The 24,831-nt window shown below is 47.5% G+C and overlaps 1 protein-coding gene across 1 annotated transcript in view; it reads left to right on the forward strand.

Annotated features, from left to right (window-relative positions):
- Positions 1-24,831, forward strand: part of Smurf1 (SMAD specific E3 ubiquitin protein ligase 1) — an 87,033-nt gene that overhangs the window by 57,734 nt on the left and 4,468 nt on the right. Inside the window, exons 2-12 of the mRNA XM_036172317.1 lie at positions 7,955-7,993; positions 9,329-9,437; positions 11,174-11,307; positions 11,466-11,531; positions 12,707-12,782; positions 14,417-14,658; positions 17,095-17,179; positions 17,466-17,543; positions 18,373-18,519; positions 20,041-20,239; positions 22,119-22,222. Coding sequence (XP_036028210.1) covers positions 7,955-7,993; positions 9,329-9,437; positions 11,174-11,307; positions 11,466-11,531; positions 12,707-12,782; positions 14,417-14,658; positions 17,095-17,179; positions 17,466-17,543; positions 18,373-18,519; positions 20,041-20,239; positions 22,119-22,222 — 1,279 coding nt within the window. The remainder of the gene's footprint in view (positions 1-7,954; positions 7,994-9,328; positions 9,438-11,173; positions 11,308-11,465; positions 11,532-12,706; positions 12,783-14,416; positions 14,659-17,094; positions 17,180-17,465; positions 17,544-18,372; positions 18,520-20,040; positions 20,240-22,118; positions 22,223-24,831) is intronic.

Here is a 24,831-nt window from a genome sequence, read left to right on the forward strand (position 1 = left end):
TCTATATACCTCTGAGTTATAGTGTTTAGTCAAAACTTTCTATGACAAAACAAGTTTTTATTCCTCTAGTCCAAGGCAAGGAAGTCTGTTTTTACCTATAAATGCCCCTGGTTTTGTTGACCACAGTTGAGAAATGCCCTGTTCAAACTCAATGGGAGAGAGAAACAGGACCTGGGATGGTATGAGTTACTTAGTTTCTTTTCTATTTCTGTGACAAAATACTATGACCAAGGCAACTTATAAAAGAAAGCATTTAATTTAGGGCTCACAGTTCCAGGAGGTTAGAGTCTGCGATCATCATGGCCGGGAACGTGGCTGCAGGGGGAGGCCTGGCACTCCCATCTGATCCACACACGTGTAGCGGGGGTGGGGGTGTGTGTGGGTGCTAACTGGAAATGACTTGCTTGGGCATTTGAAACCTCAAAGCCCACCCCCAGTGACACACCTCCTAATCTTTTCCAAACATTCCAACCAGCTGTAGACCAAGCTTTCAAATCTGTGAGCCTGTGGGGGTGTTCTCATTCCAACCTCCATGAATGGGAATGTCCTGTTGAGACAGGCTAAGTGAGGCGGGTCTCACATCTCCCAAAGCCGTCATCTCCAAATGCAGTCAGTGATGCTTGGAAGAAATGTAAGGAAAACAGGAGCAGCTCTGCAGACTGAAGCCCCTGAAGCCAACTTCTTTCCTCAGGAAGGGCTGTCCTGTTTCAAGGGGCCAGATCCAGGGGATTAAAAGAGCAACAATTGGGGTTAGTGTAAAAGCTCAACAATAGGGTGTCTTCCTAGAATCCCTAGGGAGGGACTGAGGCATAGCCCAGCTGTAGAGCACCTGCCTTCCTAGGCCCCCCAACCTCCCCAACTCCCTCCTCCCTCAGGGGCTGGGCATGGCTCAGAAGGCTTGTCTGCCATGCACAGGCCTTGGGTTCCCTCTTCAGTAAACTTTAGAAACCCTGCAGTTCAGTTAGGACTTTTCTTAGAATTCAGTGTCCTGACAGATCCTGGGAGAGCATCCCTTAAGGTATAAAAATGGTTCTATCCATTCATGAGACTCTTGCTTTTTTTTTTCTTTCTTTGAGACAAGGTTTCTCTGTAGCTTTGCGCCTTTCCTGGAACTCACAGAGATCCTCCTGCCTCTGCCTCCCGAGTGCTGGGGTTAAAGCTGTGCGCTGCCGCCGCCACCCCTTGAGACTTTATTTAAAAGTCCCAAGCATCCCTGGGACTTTGCTGCATTCTTTGGACGTGTACTTACTTCCCCTCACTGTAATGGCGCCTCAGGTTTGAAGCTACAGAGCATTCTTTGGCTAATGCAAAACTCTTGCCACTAAGGCCACCTTAAGAATGGCGGGTTGTGCTGAGTAAACTTTGTTGGATGGCAGGATGCAGCTCTGGCCTCTGCTCTGGAGGAAGACGTCATGGGACCCAGGGGTATCGTTGTGGAGACTCTTACAGATCTATGTATTGAACACAGCTTTGCGCTAGGCCCTGGGCCGTGGTCGGGGTGTAATAGGTCAGAAGACAGGCTCTGCCCTCTTGAGTCTGTTTGGTGGATAGGCAGATACAGGGAACTGTACTGTGTTATCGCCTAGTCCGTCCATCTGTCCAGGAACAACTGTTTCTAAAGTCACTTCTGTGTACCGAGCATTATACCAGGCCATCAGGACACACCTGTGGGAAGGAAGCCACGGCCCTCTTTCTGGTGCAGGTTATATGGCAGCAGGGGACTTGGTTTCAGCCTCTGAGGAGAACAGTGGTGCTTGGTGATGAGCCAGAGTGGATTAGGTTCCCAGGTCTGGTGAGAATGGCTTTCTGGTACTAGGGTAGAAGCCAGCACAAGCTACTGAATCGGACGCTGTAGCCCGCAGAGTTGGAGAAGGAGTCTTGCCCTGGCCTCTTAGGCTGCCTCCTTCTGTGAGAACCGGTAGAAGTGCTTTATAAGAACCGGTAATACAGTTCAGTGCGTGCGTGCGTGCGTGCGTGCGTGCGTTCAGTCGTCTTCCTCTGAGCCATCTCTTTGGCCCCAAAGCGCTTGTTAAGTGATGTAGGTGCCTGCAGGTAGCAGTAAGGGTAGGGTGTGGGCATGGCACGGGCAGATGCCTCAGACCTGGCATGGAACCCTCGCCTTACAGGTTCTGGAGTGTAAGCTCCATACTTCCATGCCAGGAGTTTCTGTTCCTTTGTCATTTGATGCATGAAGAACCCAAGTTCTGTCAACTTAGTGGTGTTTGAATAGTTAGAGTGTTCGTGTTTGCCCAGGAAGTTGCTAAGGGTTGGGGAGAGGCGTTTTGCTCGCTTGCTCACTCATGAAATAGGTTCAGCTCTGCCTGTGCTGCGGTTTGACATGATAAGTCTGTTTAGATACAAGCTGCAGTGTGACTATGTTTGATTTATCTGTTAATTCATTTTTGCCTCTTTAAGATTTATTTATTTATTATGTATACAATGTTCTGTTTGCATGTATTTCTGCAGTCCAGAAGAGGGAGCCAGATCTCCTTACAGATGGTTGTGAGCCACCATGTGGTTGCTGGGAATTGAACTCAGGACCTCAGGAAGAGCAGCCAGTGTTCTTAACCTCTAAGCCATCTCTCCAGCCCATTTTTGCCTCTTTAAAAAAAGCATTTCTTTTTAGTTGTGTGTGCACACATGAGTGTGAATGCCCTTGGCTGCAGGAGAGCATTGGACTTCTGGAGCTGGCTAGGTTGTGTGGCCTGCCTAACATGGGTACTGAAAACCAAACTCAGGCCAGAGGACCAGTATGTGCTCTTGACCACTGAGCCGTCTCTCCAGCTCTTATGTTTGTCTCTTAATACACAATTGGGGATTTCCTGAGTTTGTATGAGAATTTACAAGCTAGTGGCTTTGGGACAGCAACCTTGAGCATGAGGGCCTCATCCCCTGCCTTGGGTAGCACTTCTGTTTTTAGTGGTCCCTGTCACTTAAAGACTATTTAATTTTGGATTTGTGATATGGGATCACCATGTAGCCTGGGCCAACTTGGAACTCAAAATCCTCCTGCCTCCACCTCCTGAGTGTTTGGGATTAGAGGCGTTAGTGATTTATGTGGTGTTGGGGACTTGGTGCGCCCTGGGCGTGCTCTTGCAGCAGCTGAGCCACACCCCGTGTTCTCTAACTAGGACTTTCAATAACAAGTTAGTAAACTTTGCAAGGGTAGATTTGGTTTGGGACACTGTTCTCTCTTTCTTTCTTTCCTCTTTCCCTTCTTTTTCATGAGTCCCCTGTTTTGTGCATGCCATCGCCAGGCCACAGCCAGGCCACTTCTAAAGGCAGAAGCCTCTTCAGAGAAACCCACCTCACCAGGGTGGTAAGGCCACCTATGCTTTGAGTGTTTAAGCCATGTGGTTTTTCTTTTCTTTCTTTTTTCTTTTTAGTTCTTCTTCCTTTTAGAGGCAAGATCTCAGACTAGGGAGGCCTGCAGCCCTTGATTCTCCTGCCTCCATATTGTGCCTCCATGCCCTTTTCAACCACGTGATTATTTTTGTTGTTGTTCGTTTTTTGTTTTTTGTTTTTGTTTTTTGAGACAGGGTTTCTCTGTGTAGTTTTGGTGCCCGTCCTGAATCTCACTCTGTAGTCCAGGCTGGCCTCGAACTCACAGAGATCTACCTGGCTCTGCCTCCTGAGTGCTGGGATTAAAGGTGTGTGCCATCACTGCCCAGCTTCAACCATGTGATTCTTAAAATGTGATTAGAAGGAGAGGATAGCTCACTGGTGACTAGAACAGCAGTTACCAGGTCAGTCAAGACATGTCAATAAATGTGGGTATCCATCCACACAGCACGGCCAGGGTGTTAGGGCTAAAGCTGGGCTCTTGAACATGGACCTGTGGCCAGGCATGGTGGTGCACACCTGCAACCCTAGCACCTGGAGCCTGCGGCAGGAAGATGGCAAGTTCATGATGAGTCTAGTTACAGAGTTCCAGGCCAGCCTGGACTACGTGCTGAGACTACTTGGTAACCCACGTGGAAAGCTTGGTGCAGTGGTGCATACATGTGTGTAATCCCAGTGCTGGGGATCTGGAAACACATTGGCAGATCTCTGGGCTTCTGCTAGCTCATCCAGCCAAATTGCTGAGCTGTAAATTCAATGAGAAACCCTGTCACAAACCAGGGGCCAGTGGGATGGCTCTGCTGGTAAAGGCACTTGCCTTGCAAGTCCAGATGACCTGAATTTGAATCCCAGATCTCATGGAAGGGTAGAAGGAGGAACTAATTCCACAGTTTTCCTCTGACCTCCACACACTTGCTGTGACATGCACACCCATGTATACACACACACACACACACACACACACACACACACACACACTGATAAATACTTAAAGACTAATAAGAGAATGAAGAAAACACTAACATGAGTCTCTGACCTCTGAATGCATCTTGCACATGTACATGTGTACCCATACACATATGCACATATACAAACATTACATACAAACATGTATAGTGCATACAAACATGTACACACAGAAAATGACAGATTCAGGAGCCACTGAGAAGGATGGTGAACTCTGATATTTAAGAGGAAGAGCGTAGTAAAGAGTGCAGTAAACAGACACACACCACAGTGCCTGTGATTCCAGCACTTGGGAGGCTGAGACAGGAGGATTGTTGCCTTGAGTTTGAGGCCAGAGTGGGCTGTGTAGTGAAACTTGATTCCCATAACGAAACAAAATTTAAAGTTATAGCAACAGTTTCTAGAAACTGAGAATAGGAAGCTAGTAAAATACTGACGCAAGTTTGAGTTATCATGGTCACAGCTTGGGAGAACAGTGGAATGTGCTTAGCTTACCATGGGATGTAGCAGAGGGGACTTAGGGCCAAGGTCAAGGGCTACATTACAGTTGGGTAAGGCCTGCCTGGTGGCGCACACCTGTACAGGGGTAGAGAATAAAGAATAGTGTGACCCCAGCAATTAGGAGGTAGAAGCAAGAGGATCTGGAGTCCAAGGTTGTCCCCAGCTACATAATGGGGTCAAGGCCAGCTTGGACTACCCAAGCCACAGCCTCACGGAAAACCGAAACAGAGCCGAGGCAGCAGCTGCACAGTGCTCTGCTCTGGAAAATAAGCTGAGTTTCCCATAACTTTCCTTTTCTTTGTCTTCCTTTAAAAAAAAAAAAAAAAATACCAGTTCTCATGTAGCCCACGCTGGCCTCTGTCATAAAGCTAAGGACGACCTTGAACTCTTGATCCCTCTGCCTCTTACCCCCCCCCCCCACCATGTGATTAGTGCAAAAGTAGATTTGTTTAAAAACAAGGGGCAGGGCCAGGGGCCAGTGTGGGGGTGGGACACATTTAATCCCAGTTCTGGGGAGGAAGAGGCAGGCAGATCTCTGTGAGTTGGAGGCCAGCCAGCTGGGGCTACAGAGTGGCCCTATGGTAAAGGTGGCTTCTCTGTACAGCAGCATGTGCACTATAGGAAGAACGGACATCCACTGTTATCCTGTATCCCTCCTATAGAGGCAGGAGGATCAAGAGAGGATGGAGATTGCAAGTTGGCAGCCATTATTTTAGCAGGAGAAATTCTGTTTCTTTAAAGTAGACGGAGTGGCCCTCAGTGACCTGTACACAGACTGAGGCAAGGCTTGCTTCACACTCAATTACCAAGACTGTCACCATTTTATGATGTAACCAGATTCCACTGGAATGAGCTCTAAATGAAAACATCAGTAGCTTTGTAAATATGAATAATAATTCTTATTTTTGAAAAGTGAGATCAGAATTACTCCATTCAGAAGTCATTAGACTCCAGCGCCTCAGAAAACTGAGGCCCAGCCTTGGTGAGTAATATTTGAGGCTGGTGAGGTAGAGGCCAGAGTGTACTAAGTTCAGAGTTTTGAAATGAGGAGCATGTTTATTTACTAACAAGATCTTAGCCTACCTAGGCTGGCCTTGAATTCACTGTGTAGCTGAGGACGATGACCTTGAACTCCTGATCTATCTGCCTTCACCTCACAGGTGCTGAATTATGGGTGTGTACATGTTCACCTGGTTTAGTTGCTGGGATCAAACACAGGGCTTTATATGTGGGGTGAGTTTGCTCATGTCTCCCTAGGAAAAGTTAACACAGTACCAGCCTTCAGCTACTTTACAGCCTGTGATTCCAATCATCAGAGATGTTCAGAATTAGGCAAATAGTCAGAGCCAAGAAACAGAGCAGCTGTTGCCTCAGGCTGAAGAGTTTGAGGTGATGGAGGTGATGTTAATGGGACAGCACTTCTTTGGGGACACTAGAAAAGTTTGAAAACTAGTTGTGGTGAAAGCTGTTTACCTCACGAATGCAGGAAAGCATCAGGTTATGTGATGTCTAAGTGGGGAGATTGTGTGGTGTGTGGATGAGGTCCTACAGTTGTCTCTTAAGAACTGAGTGGAAATGAACACAGTGTGGTTTATCTTCGAAAACTAGCAAAATGTATGAAACAGTACAATAGGAAAGTGCACTGTGTATCTCCTGATGCTTCCGCCATGCCACAGATGTGTGACAGTGTATCATCTATCCATCCTTCTGTCTGTCTGTCTGAGGCAGTGCCTGGCCATGTAGCTCAAGCTGGCATGGAACTCATTAACTAGCCCAGGTTATCCTTGAACTCATGGTCATTCTGCCTCAGCTTCATGAAGGCTGTGATTGCAGATGTGAGCCCCTCATTCATACAACAGTGATACTATCAGTTACATTCTTGCTGTCTACTTTCTTTAAAAGTTACTGCGTGTGTATGGTAGGAGTTGCAGCTCCTTCCGCCTGTGGGTCCTGGGAATTGAGCTAAGGTGGTCGTGCTTGGTGGGACCTGCCTGGACCTGCTGAGCCGTCTTACTGAGCCTGCTCCTTTCTCTTCTTTAAATGTTTTATTTTTATTTTGAGATGGGTTTCTTTGTGTAGCCCTGGCTGTCCTGGAACGCAGAGATCTGCCTGCTTCTGCCCCCTGAGTGCTGGGATTAAAGACATGCACCCCCACCATCTAGCTCCTGTACAACCTTTTTTTTTTTTTTTTAAGATTTGGTTTTTTTGTATATGAGTGCTCTATCTGCATGTACAGACCCCACTATCAATGGTTGTGAGCTACCATGGGTACTGAGAACAGAACTCAGGACCTCTGCAAGAGCAGCCAATGCTCTTAACCCACTGAGCCATCTCTCCAGCCCCTGTACAACATTCTTAATGTGCAGCTGTTACTTTTCCACAACACTCTGCGAATTGCTCTGTATTTTAGTGTCCTGTTTTCTAGACTCCACTGTACCAAAGTTTATGTTTACAAAAGTACAGGTGTGGGTGTAGATCAGTGGCAGGATGTGTGCTGAATAGGTGCAGGGTCTTGGGCTCCTCCCTTAAACATGAAACACACACACACACACACACACACACACACACACACACAGGCACGCATGTATACACACACACTCACACAGGGTGTTATTTATCACAATACCCAGAATGCGTAGCTCCTTTTGTTGTTAGCTCCTCTGAGGTAAATGCACCAAGCCTTTTTAAAAATTGGTGTTTATAGCCAGGTGGTGGTGGCACACACCTTTAATCCCAGCACTCAGGAGGCAGAGCCAGGCAGATCCCTGTGAATTCGAGGCCAGCCTAGTCTACAGAGTGAGTTCCAGGACAGGGACCAAAGCTACATAGAGAAACCCTGTCTCCAAAAAACAAACAAAAAAAAAAAAAAAAAATGGCATTTATATAGCTTTAAAACACACCAGTAATTCCATTTTCTATGTTTATGCATTTAATGTCTTAAGCTGAAGTTACAGCATTTAAATTTGTTGATTCCTCAACTTGAGGAGAGGTACTTTTAGATAGTTGCTGGGATGTTTATCTAATGTGACACTAAGTTTGAGAGATCGCTGGCACATTAACTGGTGATTTTTCCCTCCCATTGCAAACACTAAATGTGATGGAAGTGTGCTTTATCAATGTTAACTCAGTGTTTGTTTGTTTTCAGTGTTATGTGCCAAGAACCTTGCGAAGAAAGACTTCTTCAGTAAGTACACCCAGCTTTGCTTTTGTCTAATGTGATTTATGTACTTCTGAAAATTAATTTTTATGTGTGTGTGTGTGCGTGCACACATGCATGCTTTTGTGTGTGTGAATGTTCCCCACAACATGCATGTGGAGGTCAGAAGACAGCTTGCAGGAGTCAGCTCTCTCCTTCCACCATGTTGGTACTAGGCATTGGATTTAGATCTTGTTGGCTCCTGACATTTAATTTTTGTAAAAGCACTGGGTGTGGTCTTCTCAAAATCTAGGAATCCAGAGCTTGACAGACATCTCCCAGCTGCACACAGCATTGGTCTCATCCTCCATCCCAGCCATGCCTGAGTCCCCTGCTTCCTGACTTGGTAGTTGGGAGGACCTTGCTCTCTGCTGGGTGGGGTAATAGTCTCTGGTCAAACACAAACAAGGCATTTATGATGTAGGTGGCTTGACTAAAATTGGCAGACTGAATCCATTTAAAAATGTGTGTAGTGGGAGGAATTGGGAAGGAGTGGGGCTGCACCCGTGTGTGTGCCTTACCTCAGTGAAGTCAGCACCTACAGCCCTGAAAGCTCCCACTTCCAGTTCCCGGAGATTCAGCGCTTCAAGGCCATCTTCCACATTTTCTGGAAAAAGAGACTTAGGTTCAAAGACTTTATCCAGTGGTCTGGAAACTCCAAAAGTGGTGGCTCACAGAGCAGTCTCTTTCCAAAACCTCCTGCCTTGCTGCTTGTCTGATGCTGTAAACCTGTTGGATTCATATGCCAGCATTTAGAGACCTTCCCCAATGAAGTATTGGGGACTCCATGATGCCACAGCTAACACAGGCAGAAGATCAATAAACAAAGTTTCTGGGATATTTACTTCATCATAGAAGTTCCTACATTTAGTTAGTCCCTATAATGATCATCAGAGATGGGTCTAGCTGGAGAGGGATGGCTTATATGTCCCGGTACCTTCACGGGCAGCTCACTGCCTGCAACTGTAGCTCCAGGAGATCCGACACTCTAGCTCTTGCAGTATACACATACATGTGCATACATATACAGAGACACATACACATAAATAAAAGCAATTTTGAACATGTAAAACTCAGCAGAGTTTGAATTTGAGCCTTTGAATTTGAGCCTATTTTCTCTTGTAATCCAGCTGTGAAGGTGTGCTCATCTCTGAACTCTCTTTGCTACTGGAGACTAACCTTCAAAGGGACTAGTGAGGAGTGACATGTGCAGTGCCTTTATCCCAAGGGGTGTCTTGCCTGCCGGTCCCTCTGCAGGGAGGATGACACTGTACCACCAGGTAGACTGGCATCTCATCTGGGTATGTCTGCTCTCTCCCCCAGGACTCCCTGACCCCTTTGCCAAGATTGTTGTGGATGGCTCTGGGCAGTGCCACTCAACTGACACTGTGAAAAACACCCTGGACCCAAAGTGGAACCAGCATTATGACCTGTGAGTCAACCTCCCATGAGGCTCTGGGGCACGAGGAAAGCAGGCACAAGCTTGGAAGAGATACTGGAGAAAGAAGAAAGATGGCTGACTTTTTAACTGATGACCAAAGGGCTAGCTAACTGAACACACTGCCAACTTTACAGTTAATACCCTGGATGCTGTTGGCATTTGTTCTCGTAGATTTTCATGCTTTGGTTCTTAACAGAGTGATGCTGTGACCCTTGGATATTTCAACTCCCTAGCCGTTTTTAGCAGAAAAACAAAGAACTATGATTCATGGCCCAGTGTGCTACATTTTTTTTTTCCGTGAAACTTAAATCTAGTTGTAGTTTTTATTTAAAAAGTGTATTAGTACAACCACACATTTCTGCTATTTTTTGAAAATGTTGGCCTTTTTTTGGCACCAATTTTTTTCTATAATCCATCATACAATTTTTATATGGACCCATGTCCCTGCATAATGATTACTAACACAAATTGTGCTGTGTGTGCATGTGTGGGTGGGGGTTTAGTAGTAGTTGCCTTTTGTGATTCTCTTCACATGGCTTGGAACGTGGTCGCCGTCTGTCTTGATAGTTCTCTGTGGATGTGCCCCAGGAGCAAGTGGGGTTATTATCTTGGTTCACGTACCTTTTGTGTGCTTTGGATGGATTTTGTAGACTTGTAAGGAGTCCCTTGTTGCACACTAGTGTTCTCTGTCAACCCTGGGTCACTGCCTCCTGAAGTACTAGATCTCCTTACAAGATCTTACCATGTGCTGGGTCTGGTGATGCTGGCCTGTAATCCTGACACTTTGGGAAGCTGAGGCAGGAGCATTGCAAGTTGAAGGCCTGCCTAGTTTACAGCTCCAGTTCGTTCTAGCTGTTACATGGGGAAATGTAAGCACATACAGACCAAGGTAATGACTTCACCAGAGTTCAGCTTAGTGAACCCATGAGTGCACTGGGGTTACTTGCAGGAGTGGGGGAGGGTGACTTAGAGGAGCAGCTGCTGGACTGAAAGTCTACCCCAGCACAATGATCCCCTAGGCGCTGGGCCCTGTTGCTCTCTGCAGGGCTCGCTGCAGGCAGCTCAGCAGCCTGGGATGTCTCCTCTTCTCAGCAGTTCTTACCATGTAACCCTGGGAGTGCGGGGGGTGGGGGGGGGGGGGGGGGGGGGGGAGGGGTGGGGGGTGAATCTGGTAAGTTTCAGGATTTCCTGAGACTTGTGAATTTATTTCCTGTGTTTTAATGAGATTCCCTTAGAATTCCCTGAGTTTAAATAAGTCTCCCTCTAGTGTAGAATATTTTACTTCCAAGGAAATTGTTTCACAACACCAGCCTGGGTAGCTTAGACTCCATCTCAAAATAAGAAGTTGGTTTTTTTGTTTTGTTTTGTTTTTGTTTTTGTTTTTTAAAGGGTGGAGGGATGGGATTGGGCAAATGGCTAAGGGAGAACACTTGCCAGTGAAGGGTCAAGGGCATGGCTCAGTGGTAGAGTGCTTACATTGGCCTGTGGGAGGCCCTCAGGTCAGTCTTTAGTGCAAGACAAATGAAGAAAGGGAAGATAAGTTTAAAGTGCTTGTTATGACAGGGTTACCTACACTCCCTGCTGTGTATTGGTTGCGTCCCTTTCCTGTGCCTGGTGAGACACAGCCAGCTCTATCCCTACTCCGGGATTCTAAGTCAGCCAGATGCATGTAAATGAGGCTGCCATAGCTCAGCAGTGTACCTGAATGGATTCATGTGCTCTCACAGGTACGTTGGGAAAACCGACTCTATAACTATCAGTGTGTGGAACCACAAGAAGATCCACAAGAAGCAGGGGGCTGGCTTCCTGGGCTGTGTGCGGCTGCTCTCCAATGCCATCAGCAGACTGAAAGACACTGGCTGTAAGAACCAAATGCTCTTCCGCCTCTCAGTGCAGCTGGAGAAAGCTTAGGAGGCATCTTTTTCTTTCTTTGATTTGTTTAGAATGCTGAATACAGAATTCCTGCTTTCCTCCCTAGTTAACCTTCCCTGGGTTAAGTTTTGAATTGTTTGTTTGCAGACCAGCGTTTGGATCTATGCAAACTAAATCCCTCAGATACTGATGCGGTTCGTGGCCAAATAGTGGGTAAGAATCTTCTCATCTGCATAAAGGGCTCTTTGACGGAACCCACCATCCTGCTCCCGGTGCTGATGGGGGTACAGGCTTCCAGGGCAGACCACATCTGGGCCGTCTCTCCAGAACTAAGCCTTGTCCCTTGTGTGCTTTTCATCCTTTCTCTGGTCCCTTCATCCTGTCATTGAAACTGAGTTAATGTGACTCCAGTTGAGATGGAGGTTGTGATTTATAAGTGTCGTGCCAGTCACCACAAGAATGGACAGTTGGCGTTTGTATTGTCCAGGGGTAATAAGAGCTGAGGCCCCATGTTGAAGATTGAGTTGGGATGGCCACATATGCAGGAGATGGATTATATGGCTTCTCTGGGAAGCCCCATCCTATATGGCAAAAACAATGATGATGTGTGACAAATCCAAGTAATGTGATTTACAGTCAGAGGACTCCATTGTGTGGAGAGAAGGATTGCAGTGTGCTCGCGCTGTTGACTGGAGGCACTCTGACGGAGTGACTTCTCTGAGTACAACGTCCCCCTGCCCACCCTGTCCTTGGCAGTGTTTTAGGGAAAGCACATGTTGGCTGTGAGCACTGCATGGAGTTGTGGAGCATCAGCCAGGCTGAGCCTGCAGCTCCAGATGCCTCAGGTCCCAAGACGGTGAGCAGTGTATCTGCCCTGGAGGTAACTTAACGATAATGTTCTCACGAACTGCATTCCCACCTGGTATTTCTTCTTTCCTTCGGGGAGGGATGTGTCAGGGGCAAAAACCAAAGAACTGAAACTTGGGAGTGAGTAAAACATCTTTCTTGTCTGTGCCAGTGAGGCCAGAACATGAATGTTTCTTTAGATTGAGCTAGACTTTGAGCACCGAAGATGTCCTTTGTGCCTCCACTAAACATAAACCAGGTCTTCTTAAGATAGAAGCTAATGGACTGGAATTAAATTCTGTGTTCTATAGCTTTATGGGGGGCAGTGGGGCATGAGAAACTCAGCAGCTTTCTGCTCTCTGCTTTCAAGGACTGTTGAACAGTATGTGGTGTGTGCAGCTGTTGGCCTGAGAAGTTTCACCCTGAAAGCATCAAGTGCTATGACACTGGACATAGGTTATAGGCTGTCAGAGGCTCACTGCTGCAGTGCAGGGGTGCAGAGCAGCCCTGGGTTTAATGGAAGCTCTTCTTTTCTGTTGTAGTCAGTTTACAGACCCGAGACCGAATAGGCAGTGGAGGGTCGGTGGTGGACTGCAGGGGACTGCTAGAAAATGAAGGGTACGTATGCCTACCATGATGCCAGCTTGATGCCAGCCGTGATGCCAGCCATGTTCCTTCTCTCCATAGGAAGGACCCTTTGATTCTTACACTACTGTGTAGGATAAAACTATTCCAAACTACTAGTTATGAAGGAAGGTATAACTACCCCAGGGAGTATACGCCCAGAGACCCAGGAAATAACTCAGGGAGGTTCCCACCAGCTAGAGGTGACAGTTTAGCTGGGCATGGTGGAGTACGCCTCCAGTCTCATCACTAAGGGGTCAGAGGCAGGAGGATCCTGAGTTCCAAGCAAGCCTGAGCTATTTAAAAACAAACAAACAAAAGCCCAAGAAACAGTTACTAAAGCAGTATGGGACTCTACTCACATGCATGTGTGTGTTTGTATAGGCCACAGGTCAACCTGATATCATTCCCAAGGATCCACTCACTTTGGATTTTTTTTCCCAAGATTTATTTATTATTTGTTTGTTTGTTTGTTTGTTTGTTGTATATTGGTGCCATGTGGGTGCTGGGAATTGAACCCAGGTCCTCTGGAAGTGCTCTTAACTGCTGAGCCATCTCTCCGGCCCCCCACCTTGGATTTTGAGATAGGGTCTTTCATTGGCTTGGGGTACACCAGTTACCTAGGCTAGCCAGCCAGTGAGCCGCAGAGATGCACCTGTCTGCTCCCCAGTGCTGGGATGACAAACATATACTGCCACACTAACTGGGCTTTGAGGTAAGGTCCTCAGTGCTTGTACAGTAAGCACCCTACCAGCTGAGCCATCACCCCAGGCCATGAATTTTGTTTCAATCGTGATTTATAAGACAGAGAAATTGAACATTGGCTCGTGTTTGATTTTCTTTCTCAAAATTAATGTTCCTTTATTAGCTGCAATAATGGAGAAGTCATTGCCTTTAAAAAAAGTAGTCCATGCCAAAACATGTACGGGTCAAAAATGGTGCAGTGTAGGGATTGGACTGACAATCAGCCAGTGGTGGAAAGGACTGGAGAGCAGCCTGCTGACATCTGCTGTAACTGGCTGCTGGTTCTAGGGTAGAAGCCCATTGTTCTGGTGTTTCAATGTAAGAAGGTTTTAAAAAGTATTTCATCGTAAGGGAAGTGACTCGTTAAGGCTAATTGTTTTTGAAACTGCTGGGGTGGGGTAAGAAATGATTTAAAAGCACTTAAAGAGTCATAGTATTTTAAAGATTTATTTATTATATATACAGAAGAGGGCACCAGATCTCAGTACAGATGGTCATGAGCCACCATGTGGGTGCTGGGGATTGAACTCAGGACCTCTGGAAGAGCAGTCAATGCTCTTAACCTCTGAGCCATCTCTCCAACCCAAGTCATAGTATTTTATGTAACCAAGAATTTCATCCTTCAGTGAAATAACAAAGGAAATGGAGTGTTGGATTGAATCAAGAAAAATAAATGTCAGGAGCACATTCTGTAGAGCTGTAGCCCAGAGTAAATAACCCTGTTATTCTAAATTGTGGTTCCCTCTGGCTGCTTGTCCACCTGAGAGTCTTTCTCTCTCATTGGACATGAAACTTAGCATTGGGAGGGAGCACGCTCACTTGTTAAAGGGACCTAGAACAAATGCCTGCTGTGCCCACACCTGCTCTGCCCCCATCCCTTCCAGAACAGTGTATGAAGACTCGGGCCCTGGAAGGCCGCTCAGCTGCCTTATGGAGGAGCCTGCCCCCTATACAGACGGGACTGGTGCAGCTGCGGGAGCGGGGAACTGCAGGTTTGTGGAGTCTCCAAGCCAAGATCAGAGACTCCAGGTACAGCGACTTCGAAATCCTGAGGTTCGAGGGTCCCTACAGACACCCCAGAACCGACCACATGGCCACCAGTCCCCAGAGCTGCCTGAAGGCTATGGTGAGTGTCTTAGTTTGCTCCCGACTAAAGCAGTTGGGGGAGGAAGGACTTTAGTTGGGCTTCCAGGTGATGGTCACTGAGCGGCCTCAGGGCGGAACTCAAGGCAAGAGCTGGCGTAGAAGCCATGGAGGAGTGCTAACACATCGCTCCGCATGGCTTGTTGAGTTTCTTTCTTTTTTAAAATTAATTTTACATCCTGACTGCAGTTTCCCCTCCCTCCCTTCCTCCCAACCCCTCTGCCTCCCCTCCTCCCAACCCCTCTCCCTCCCCTCCTCCCAACCCCTCTCTCCTTCCCCTCCTCCCAACCCCTCTGCTTCCCCTCCTCCCACCCCCTCCCCCTCCCCTCCTCCCAACCCCTCCGCCTCCCCTCCTCCCAACCCCTCTCCCTCCCCTCCTCCCAACCCCTCTCCCTCCCCTCCTCCCAACCCCTCTCTCCTTCCCCTCCTCCCAACCCCTCTGCTTCCCCTCCTCCCACCCCCTCCCCCTCCCCTCCTCCCAACAGGGCTCACAGGGTCTCACAGAGACTGAACTGACAACCATGGAGCCTGCACAGGGCTGACCTAGGCCCTCTGCTCATATGTTACAGTTGTGTAGCGTGGTCCTCTTGTGGGACTCCTAACCGTGGTTGTCTCTGACTCTGTTGCCTGATTTGGGGGCCTTTTCCTGTGATAATATATTGTGTACCCTAATAAACATGCTTGAGGGTCAGAGAACAGAGTCAGCCACTAAATTAGACATAGAGGCCAGACAGTGGTGGCACACACTTTAATCCCAGCACTTGAGATCTCATGCCTTTGCTTGGAAAGCACACAAGCCTTTAATCCCAAGAAGTAATATGGCAGGGCAGAGAATGGTATATAAGGCGTGAGGAAACAAGAACTTTCTCTCTTTAGGCTGAGGATTTCGTAGAGGTGAGAACTAGTGGCTGACTGCTCTGCTTCTCTGACCTTCAGGCAAGTTTATTAGGGTACACAGTATATCACCACACCTAACTTCTACCGGGTTGCCTTGTTCAGTCTTAACAGAAGTGTCATATCAAGATACCTGCTACTTGATATGCAGTGACTGGTTGTTTGTTTTTTTGTTTGTTTTGTTTGTTTGGGTTTTTTGTTGTTGGTTTTTTTTTTTGTTTTTTGTTTTTGGTTGTTATTATTATTATTTTCTTTTTTTTTGGGTTTTCGAGACAGGATTTCTCTGTGTAGTTTTGGTGCCTGTCCTGATCTTGCTCTGTAGACCAGGCTGGCCTCAAACTCACAGAGATCCACCTGGCTCTGCCTCCTGAGTGAGGGGATTAAAGGCGTGCACCACCACCGCCCAGCTGTTTAGGTTTTTGAGACAAGTTCTCACTATGAAGTTCTGGCTGGCCTGTAACTCACTTTGTAGACCAGCCTGGCCTTGAACTCAGAAATCCACTTACCTCTATCTCCTGAGTACTGGGGTTACAGATATGTGCACCATGCCCAGCCTTACTCTGCTTTCTTACATTATCCAGGTCCACCTGCCCAGTGGGCTGGGCCCTCCCACATTAATCACTAATCAAGAAAATGCCCCCAGAGACTTGCCTACAGGCCAGTCTGATGGAGGAATTTTCTCAATTAAGATTTTCTTTTTCCAAATAACTCTAGCTACTATCAAGTTGATAGAAAACCAGTCAGGACAGTGAGGAACTCACCCTGTCTCCCTGGGGAATCAGCACTTTTCTTGAGAGCTTATGTTGTCAGATCGTTAAAGTATCCTGTGCACAGCTGCTGATGGCCTGGCTGTGCTCCATGGCTGTGGCATTGGATGGCTGTGGCCACATAAGGATGGGAAACTTGTAATGAACTCTGGAGCAGGCATCCTTTCTCTGTGTAGAGGCCACCTGGAAATGCTACCTCTGGACATACCAGGGAGGCAAGCAGTGTGAAGCAAGTGAGGACACTCATAGTGGTCTGTGATCTGAGAATGGAAGGGACATCAGGGGATGGAAGGAACAGAGCCATGTGGCTGCACTGGAGAGAATGACAAGAGGGGCTCTCGTTCACATCATCAGATCACCCAGATACAAGCATGTTAGGAGATGGAAGGTTGAGTCTATGGCAGAAGTGGGTGGAGGCATCAACTCCAGGGTGGCTCAGTGAGAAGTGGATTCTACCCAAACCTGGGACAGTAGATTTAAGGAAGCCAGCCAAGGAGGGTACAGTGGTGCACACCTGCAGTCCCATCACTGAGGATGAGGGTACAGTGGTGCACACCTGCAGTCCCGTCACCAAGGAGGCCACCGAAGCAGGAGAATCATGAGTTCAAGGCTTGTTTAGGCTACATCGTAAGATCTCTGTCAAAACACTATAATACATACATACATACATAAAATAAAACTAAATAAAGCTTAAGAGTCTGAAAATAGGATTAGAGTGGGAAACTGAATTTACTCACTCAGATTCCTTTCTCATGCAGAGCAAAGGACGACAGTACAGGGACAAGTTTACTTTTTGCACACGCAGACTGGAGTCAGCACGTGGCATGACCCCAGGATCCCCAGGTAGGCTTCACAGGCTTGAAGAGCCAGCCCCTCTCATGAAAGCTGACAGTGCTATGTGAAGGGAGATGGAGGCTGGGACTTGCTGGGCAGGGGCATGTGTTGGGGAGCGTGGAACCACGGTGGGCCTTGGTTGCCTTTGAAGATGGTCACGTGGCCATCTACTATGCTCTCTCTCTCTCTCCTTTTTTGTAAATGCATAACATTGTCCTTGATACAAAGTGAAACGGGAAAGATAAAGACTCTGTTACCCTTTCTCTCTCCTACTTTACTGCCCCTCTTGCCTCAGTCCCTTGGGGACCATTCCGGGGGGAGATGAAGCTTTTCTATACGAATTCCTTCTACAAGGCCATACATCCGAGCCCAGGTCAGAGACCCCCGCCCCACCCTGTGCCAGAGTTAAGTCTCTTTCTTTGCTATTTTCCTTTTCTCTGTTTCCCTTTACAGTAGCATTACTGCCTAACAGACCTTGGGTAATGCTCCTTTCCTTTTTATTCATGATTTGTTCCCTGAGAACCAGCTTCCTGTCTTTGCTGTTGAGTTTACAGTTCAGGGTCTGTCATTTGTGTTGGGAATATTACCTGCAAATGAATGTGGCAAATGACCGCGGCGCCGGCCTCTTGGCATGTGTTGTAAGAAGTGACCAGCGTCTGTGTTAACCTAAAGTGTTTTGATCAGGCATGCTGGTCCCTTCTGACGAGATCACAGTGACGTCATCAAGGGGCCAAGGTGAAAGAAAGCACTTGCTGAACATGGGGGTGCCTTGTTGTGGCCCCCGTGCCATTGAGTGCATGCTCTGTGTTATTCCCAGCCTTGAAAGTGTGGGCCTCAGGAACTTTTCAGTGGAGGAATCTTTGCCGCACCAAGCATCTGGTTTGATTAGTGATTTCCAAGAGCTTCCTAATGGGGGTCAGGTGCTTCCTGCTAGTGTGCCCCTCTGTTGAATGAGAATAGCTGTTCCTGGGGTAAAAATTGCTTAGGGTGAACGTGAACACTTAAGAGGTCTGCCCTTACCTGCCGTGTGCTGCTGCTGTTTGTAGGCCAGAGGTTTGTCTGGATTTAGTGGGCTTGGCACAAATAGCAGTGTGACAGGGACGTGGGTACTTGCTAGGAAACCTCTGGCTGCTGGCACTGAATGTTGGTCTGTGCCTTGGTTCTCAGTGGAATAAAGCTCTGTATATGTTCCATTTTGCTAGAGACCTTAACAGTGTGAACTGCGATGAACTTGGGCCGCTGCCTCCAGGCTGGGAAGTCAGAAGTACAGTGTCGGGAAGAATCTATTTTGTAGATCACAATAATAGAACAACCCAGTTTACAGACCCACGGCTTCACCACATCATGACGTAAGACCTTAACATCTCTGCTGGCCTCTTCACTTTATAATTGGATGCCTCCTTGCACCAATATTGGTGGGGTGGGGGTGTTGGGGGGGCGGGAAGCAAGTGCTTAACAGTGGTGTGGTGTGTGCAGAGGCTATAGGTCAATGTAGAGTTCTTCTTCTATCATTCTCCACCCTAAGTTTTGAGCAGGATGACCTGGAATTCACCATTTTGGCTTGTAGCTGGCTAGCAAGTCCCAGGTATGTGCCTGGCTCCGCCCCCGCACTAGAGTGATGGATGAGCACAACTGGGTTTTTACCTGGGTACTGGGGACATGAACTCAGGTCCTCATGCTTGCAAAGCAAGAACTTGACTTGCTGAGCCATTCCCTCAGCCCCGCAGTAATATTTTTCTTAATGTATCTTCTGCAGTGTTTGCTCAACAATGGGCCCAAGCAAAATAGGGTAGATATTTGATGGAGAGTTGAGATCATTTAAACCCTGAGATTTGTGTGGCTGTTGCTGAGGCTGTACATTGTGGGCACCCTTTTCCTACAAGCAGCCCAAGTGAAGGCCACGGAGGTGACGGCAGGAAGAGGTGTTCCAGCAGAATCTGCAGGGCACATTCCATAGGGATGCTGCTGTTGTTCCGGAGGCTTGTCCTGTGCCAGCATTTGTGCCTTGGAAATGGGTGTCATCTTTGTGCCACCCACAGACACAGCTTCACATGTAGCTCTGCAGAATTGCTGGCACTGGTGGCAAAACTTGAAGAAAGCAAATGCCACATTGTCCTAATGGCTCGAGTCCTGCCACTGATCTTCTTTCTTAGTTAACAGGGCTGGGAATCTTGATCTAAAGGAGGAGTGGGTGTCACTGGCTGTCATGGGTTGTTTGCTATTCACTTCCGGCCTGGCTTCCTGTGATCTCCTGTAAAAGTCCTCTGCCGGTCTCAGTTCATTCCTGCCAAGGCCCTGCCAGTAGCACACCAGTTGGTATCAATGACACACATAGATAGATGCATGGCACAAAGACAATTTCTGTTGTAATTTTCAGTAATAATATAGCAGATTGTATTAGTCAGGGTTCTCTAGAGAAACAAAATTTAGAGAATGATACAATGAGTTACAGGCTTTGGTCCACCTAGTCCAACAATGGCTGTCTACCAACAAAAGGTCCAAGAATCCAGTAGTTGTCCAGTCTACAAGACTGGGTGTCTCAGCTGGTCTTCAGTACACACTGGAATCCTGAAGAAGTTGGTTCTAATGCCAGTGAAGGAATGGATGTGCTATTGAGAGCAAGCTTCCTTCTTCCATGTCCTTTGTGTGGGCTGCGAACAGAAAGTGTGGTCCAGATTAAAGATGGGTCTTCCCACCTCAAAGATCCAGGTTAGAAATAGGTCTTCCCACTTATTTCCTTAAAAAAAAAAAAAAAACCAAAAAAACTGAGGCCTGCTTGCCTCAGTGTGTGCTGGGGTCTCCTGAGTCAGTGGTGCGCTCTGGCCTGCAGCTCTTGGGCCTGGCCATCGACTCCGTCTCTCCTCATGTAGCCACCAGTGCCAACTCAAGGAGCCCAGCCAGCCTCTGCAGTTGCCCAGCGAGGGCTCCATGGAGGACGAGGAGCTTCCTGCCCAGAGATATGAGAGAGATTTAGTCCAGAAGCTCAAAGTTCTCAGACATGAGCTCTCTCTTCAGCAGCCCCAAGCTGGTCATTGTCGAATAGAAGTTTCCAGAGAAGAAATATTTGAGGTAAAGAATTAAGTCTTGCTAAACCGTGAGGCTCCATGGGGAAAAAACAGGGAGGTCTGTGTTAAATTAGCTGTTTACACCAACTCGGTGGACTCTGCTTTCTGCTTCATATTTGAAGGATTAGTTTTACTGATTTGTTCAGCTTTTATTGTAGTTGGATGTGGTAGCACACGCCTTTTATCCCAGCACTAGGGAAGCAGATCTCTGTGAGTTTGAGGCCAGCCTGGGCTACAGAGTGAGATCCAGGACAGCCAGGGCTACACAGAGAAACCCTGTCTCAAAAAAGATTGTTTTTTATTGTGGATATTCAGTACACAAGTAGTTAGTTACACAAGGGTACTTTCATACCTTGCTGGGCCTCCCATCCCCCACCCTTTATTTTCTTGCCCTCCCATAGTCCTCTTGTTCCCCTCAACATGTTCACAGATACATATATGATTTTATGTATCTATAAAATTTAGGAATCTTATGTGTGAGAGAAAACATGGTTTTTTTTTTTTTTTTTTTTGTCTAAGACAGGCTTAATTTATTCACTATCATTATCTCTGGTTGTTCCCACTTTTCTGCAAACAACATAACTGTATTCTACAAATAAAACAATTCTAGTGTCTATACAGACCACATATTCTTTATCCATTCCCCTGTTTTGGACACCTAGGTTGGTTCCATAGCTTAGCTGCTATGGATGAGCATTGCTCTGTAGATGCAGCTGTAGTTTGTTGAGAACCCTCCAGACGGACTTCCCTGGTGCCTGGACTAGCTTGCACTCCCACGAGCTGTGAGTGAGCGTTCCCTCTGACCACATTCTCAACAGCAGATTTTTTCCTAATGTCTACCATTCTGACGGATGAAATGGACTCCCCATGTAGTTTGTTTTGAGTTCTCTGTATAGTGTATATATGAATCCTCTGAGATTAGTATGGCTAGCAAAGATTTTTTCCCCCCAAGAGGTCAATTTTACTGTTTAGTAAGATGCAGGGTTTGTAGGGAGCCAGGCTCGTGCTGAGTGGAGTTGCATTTCCTCTAAGACAAGGTTTACGTGCTCAGTGGTTTCTGGGGGAGAGCTCTGCAGAGTCTGGTCACTCAGGGCTGGGGTCCCAGCTGTCCCTGAGCAGATGTAGATCATCTTTCAGCTGGGGTGTTCTCATACCCACTCATTCCTTCCAGAGTGGGGGCACTTTCTCAGAGATAACACGTGGCCATTGGGCCCCAGACTTGTCTCTGGGAACAGGAAGGAAAGAGGTTTCACCCCCTACCAGTTCCTGGCAGTCAAAATTACTGCATGGTTAGGCCCTTTTCCACAAGATACATGGGTTAGGAGAGAAAACCTTAGCTTTGTTTGGGCTTCACTCTGCCCATCTTGTGGGGACGGTTGGCAGAAATTACCACCTGAGGCAGTTTGCCAGTTTGGGAGACTTGGTGAGAACCTATCTCAAAGTGCAAATGTGAAAAAGGGCTGGGGGCATGGCTCAGTGGTAGAGCATCTGCCTAGAATCCTCCAGTGAGGGGCTGGGGTGTGGCTCAGTGGTAGAGCCCCTGCCTAGAATCCCCCAGTGAGGAGCTAGAGTGTGGCTCAGTGGTAGAGCACCTGCCTAGAATCCCCCAGTGAGGGGCTGGGGTGTGGCTCGGTGGTAGAGCACCTGCCTAGAATCCCCCAGTGAGGGGCTGGGGTGTGGGCTCAGTGGTAGAGCACCTGCCTAGAATCCCCCAGTGAGGGGCTGGGGTGTGGCTCAGTGGTAGAGCACCTGCCTAGAGTCCCCCAGTGAGGGGCTGGGGTGTGGCTCGGTGGTAGACCTGTCTAGTATGTTGCAGTACCCTGGATTCCATCCCCAGGCCCCACCCCCATTTTTCTTTCTGAACCTGTGGCTTTGATGCGCAGGAGTCTTATCGGCAGATCATGAAGATGCGGCCGAAAGACCTGAAGAAGCGCCTCATGGTGAAGTTCCGAGGGGAGGAAGGTCTGGACTACGGCGGAGTGGCACGGTGAGCTGATCACTTACCCCTCCCCCACCTGAGTCTTGGGTTGTTGCAGTTGCATTTTAGGGAATTGATTTACCCTTTACTTCCCAAGTGCCCAAGTGCCCTACCCCACTGTGCCAGCATCCCCATGGGGCACTCAGGCTGCTCCTCTGACCTGAGCTGCTGACGTCACTGGTTAGAAAATATACGAGTATCACTTTGTTTACTTGGTACAATCAGGATGAAACTTGGATGCACACTCCTTCACCTTGTGTGTCTGAACACAGAACTTGAAGGGCTGCTCCTGAACTTAACATGGAGGCAGCCTGGCTTTTCTCACTGTAGCATGGGGTGGGACATATGTATAAATTGTGCCTTTATCAAGGGAATTTTACAAGATGCTAGCATTCTGGTTGGAAAAATTACAGTAAATTTAAAAAGAATAATGAGAAGCCTCCCTTTCCTGCCCGGCCTTTTTCACGTTTGAGACAAGGGCTTCCTGTCCTAACTCTTAATGTTGGTTCCAAGAGGCATCTGGTATCATTGATGCAGTCAGGTTCAGGCTGCTACCTCCTTATGTAGGGATCTGGCCACAGACACAGACACTGGGCAGTAAAAGGAAGCTTAACTTCTGCTCCGATAGTGAGCTGTCTTCAGTTTGTCATGTCTGCTACTCAAGTGATCTGAAACACTTCTCCTTTTAAAGATGAATTCACTTTATGTGAGGTGGTTTTGTCTGCATGTGTGTCTAAGCACCATGGCATGCAATGCCCACAGAGGCCAGAAGAGGGCATCAGATTCCCTGGGAGTGTAGTTACTGAGCTGCTGTGGGAGCTGGGAGTCAAACCCAGGTGCCCTGTAAGAGCAGTCTCTTGAACCACTGAGCCATCTCTCCAGTCCCTCTTCTCTTAAATTAAGAATACTATTTAGCTCTTTAGAGTTTGTCTGTGAATTCTATTTTTTCTCTTCCCTCCCAGATTCTCCTTCCCTCTCATTTTCCCTATCCCAGAATTCAATACATAGCATAGACTGGTCTTGAACCTAAGGTAATCCTCCTGCCTCAGCCTCTTGAGTGCTGGAATTGCAGGTGTGAACTACCACACCTGTCTTCTTTTTAAAACCAGACTTCCTTGTCCCCATAACATGGAATCCCCGGGACAGCACTTTGCAGCCATCTCCTAGAGATCGGTCCCTGTGCTCCTCGCAGCTGAAGCTGCGTCTGCTTTGTGGTCCCAGCCACTTGCTAGCCTCTCCCTGGGGAACATTGTGTACAGAATTTTTCTCTTGTCTGTGCCTCCAACAGTAGCTGCACTTGATGAGAAACTGTAGTTCCTGGCCAGATCCCCAGTGCTAGAATGACCCCGGGATCTCTGCTGTGTCCAGGAGTCTCATAGTGCTTCCTCCTGTCTGCCTTATTTCTCATCTCTTTCCTTTTTTCTCTCTTTCTGCAGGGCTCCTTACCTTGGCTTCAGTGCTTAAAGGCAATGGGGTGTGTGTGTGGGGGGGGTTCTAAGTTACTGTATACCACACTAGTTTATTATGGGGCCTGGGGGGGGGTTCTAAGTTACTGTATACCACACTAGTTTATTATGGGGCCTGTGGGGGGGTTCTAAGTTACTGTATACCACACTAGTTTATTATGGGGTATGTGTGTGGGGGTGTGTGTTCTAAGTTACTGTATACCACACTAGTTTATTATGGGGTGTGGGGGGGGGTTCTAAGTTACTGTATACCACACTAGTTTATTATGGGGCCTGTGGGGGGGGTTCTAAGTTACTGTATACCACACTAGTTTATTATGGGGTATGGGGGGGTTCTAAGTTACTGTATACCACACTAGTTTATTATGGGGTATGTGTGTGTGGGGGGGAGTGTTCTAAGTTACTATATACCACACTAGTTTATTGTGGGGTGTGGGGGGGTTCTAAGTTACTATATACCACTCTAGTTTATTATGGGGTCTGTGTGTGGGGGGGGTTCTCAGTTACTGTATACCACACTAGTTTATTATGGGGTGGGGGGGTTTCTAAGTTACTGTATACCACACTAGTTTATTATGGGGTGGGGGGGTTTCTAAGTTACTGTATACCACACTAGTTTATTATGGGGTGGGGGGGTTTCTAAGTTACTATATACCACACTAGTTTATTATGGGGTGGGGGGGTTCTAAGTTACTATATACCACTCTAGTTTATTATGGGGGGTGGGGGGGTTCTAAGTTACTGTATACCACACTAGTTTATTGAATTCCATTGTAATCAGTTATAAAATGAAGACTTAAGTAGATGCATCTGATGTGTAATTATGGGTTGTGTGGGGGTTCTCTCACAAGTCCTCTCCCTGGAGCCTTCCAGCTTCCCCAGTGTGCTCTGTAGGGCCTGTAGTTGTTCAATAGCCACCAGACCTGGGGACTCTAGTGACCTGGGTTCTGGGTGCAGCTGTACATCACAGCATCTTCTCAGCCCCTGCTCTCCTGTACTCTTGACCGGATGAGGGAGGAGTGTTTAGGGAGCACAAGGAGCAGGGAAGCACAATTCCAGTAGCCGAGACCAAGGAAGGCCCATGGTCCTCAGAGGATGTGTAACAGGAAGTCCGCCTGGGAGAGCATTAATCTTCTGCTGTGTTTGGTCTGA

The sequence above is a fragment of the Onychomys torridus genome, chromosome 22 (assembly GCF_903995425.1).
Source record: "Onychomys torridus chromosome 22, mOncTor1.1, whole genome shotgun sequence".
Taxonomy (NCBI): Eukaryota; Metazoa; Chordata; class Mammalia; order Rodentia; family Cricetidae; genus Onychomys; species Onychomys torridus.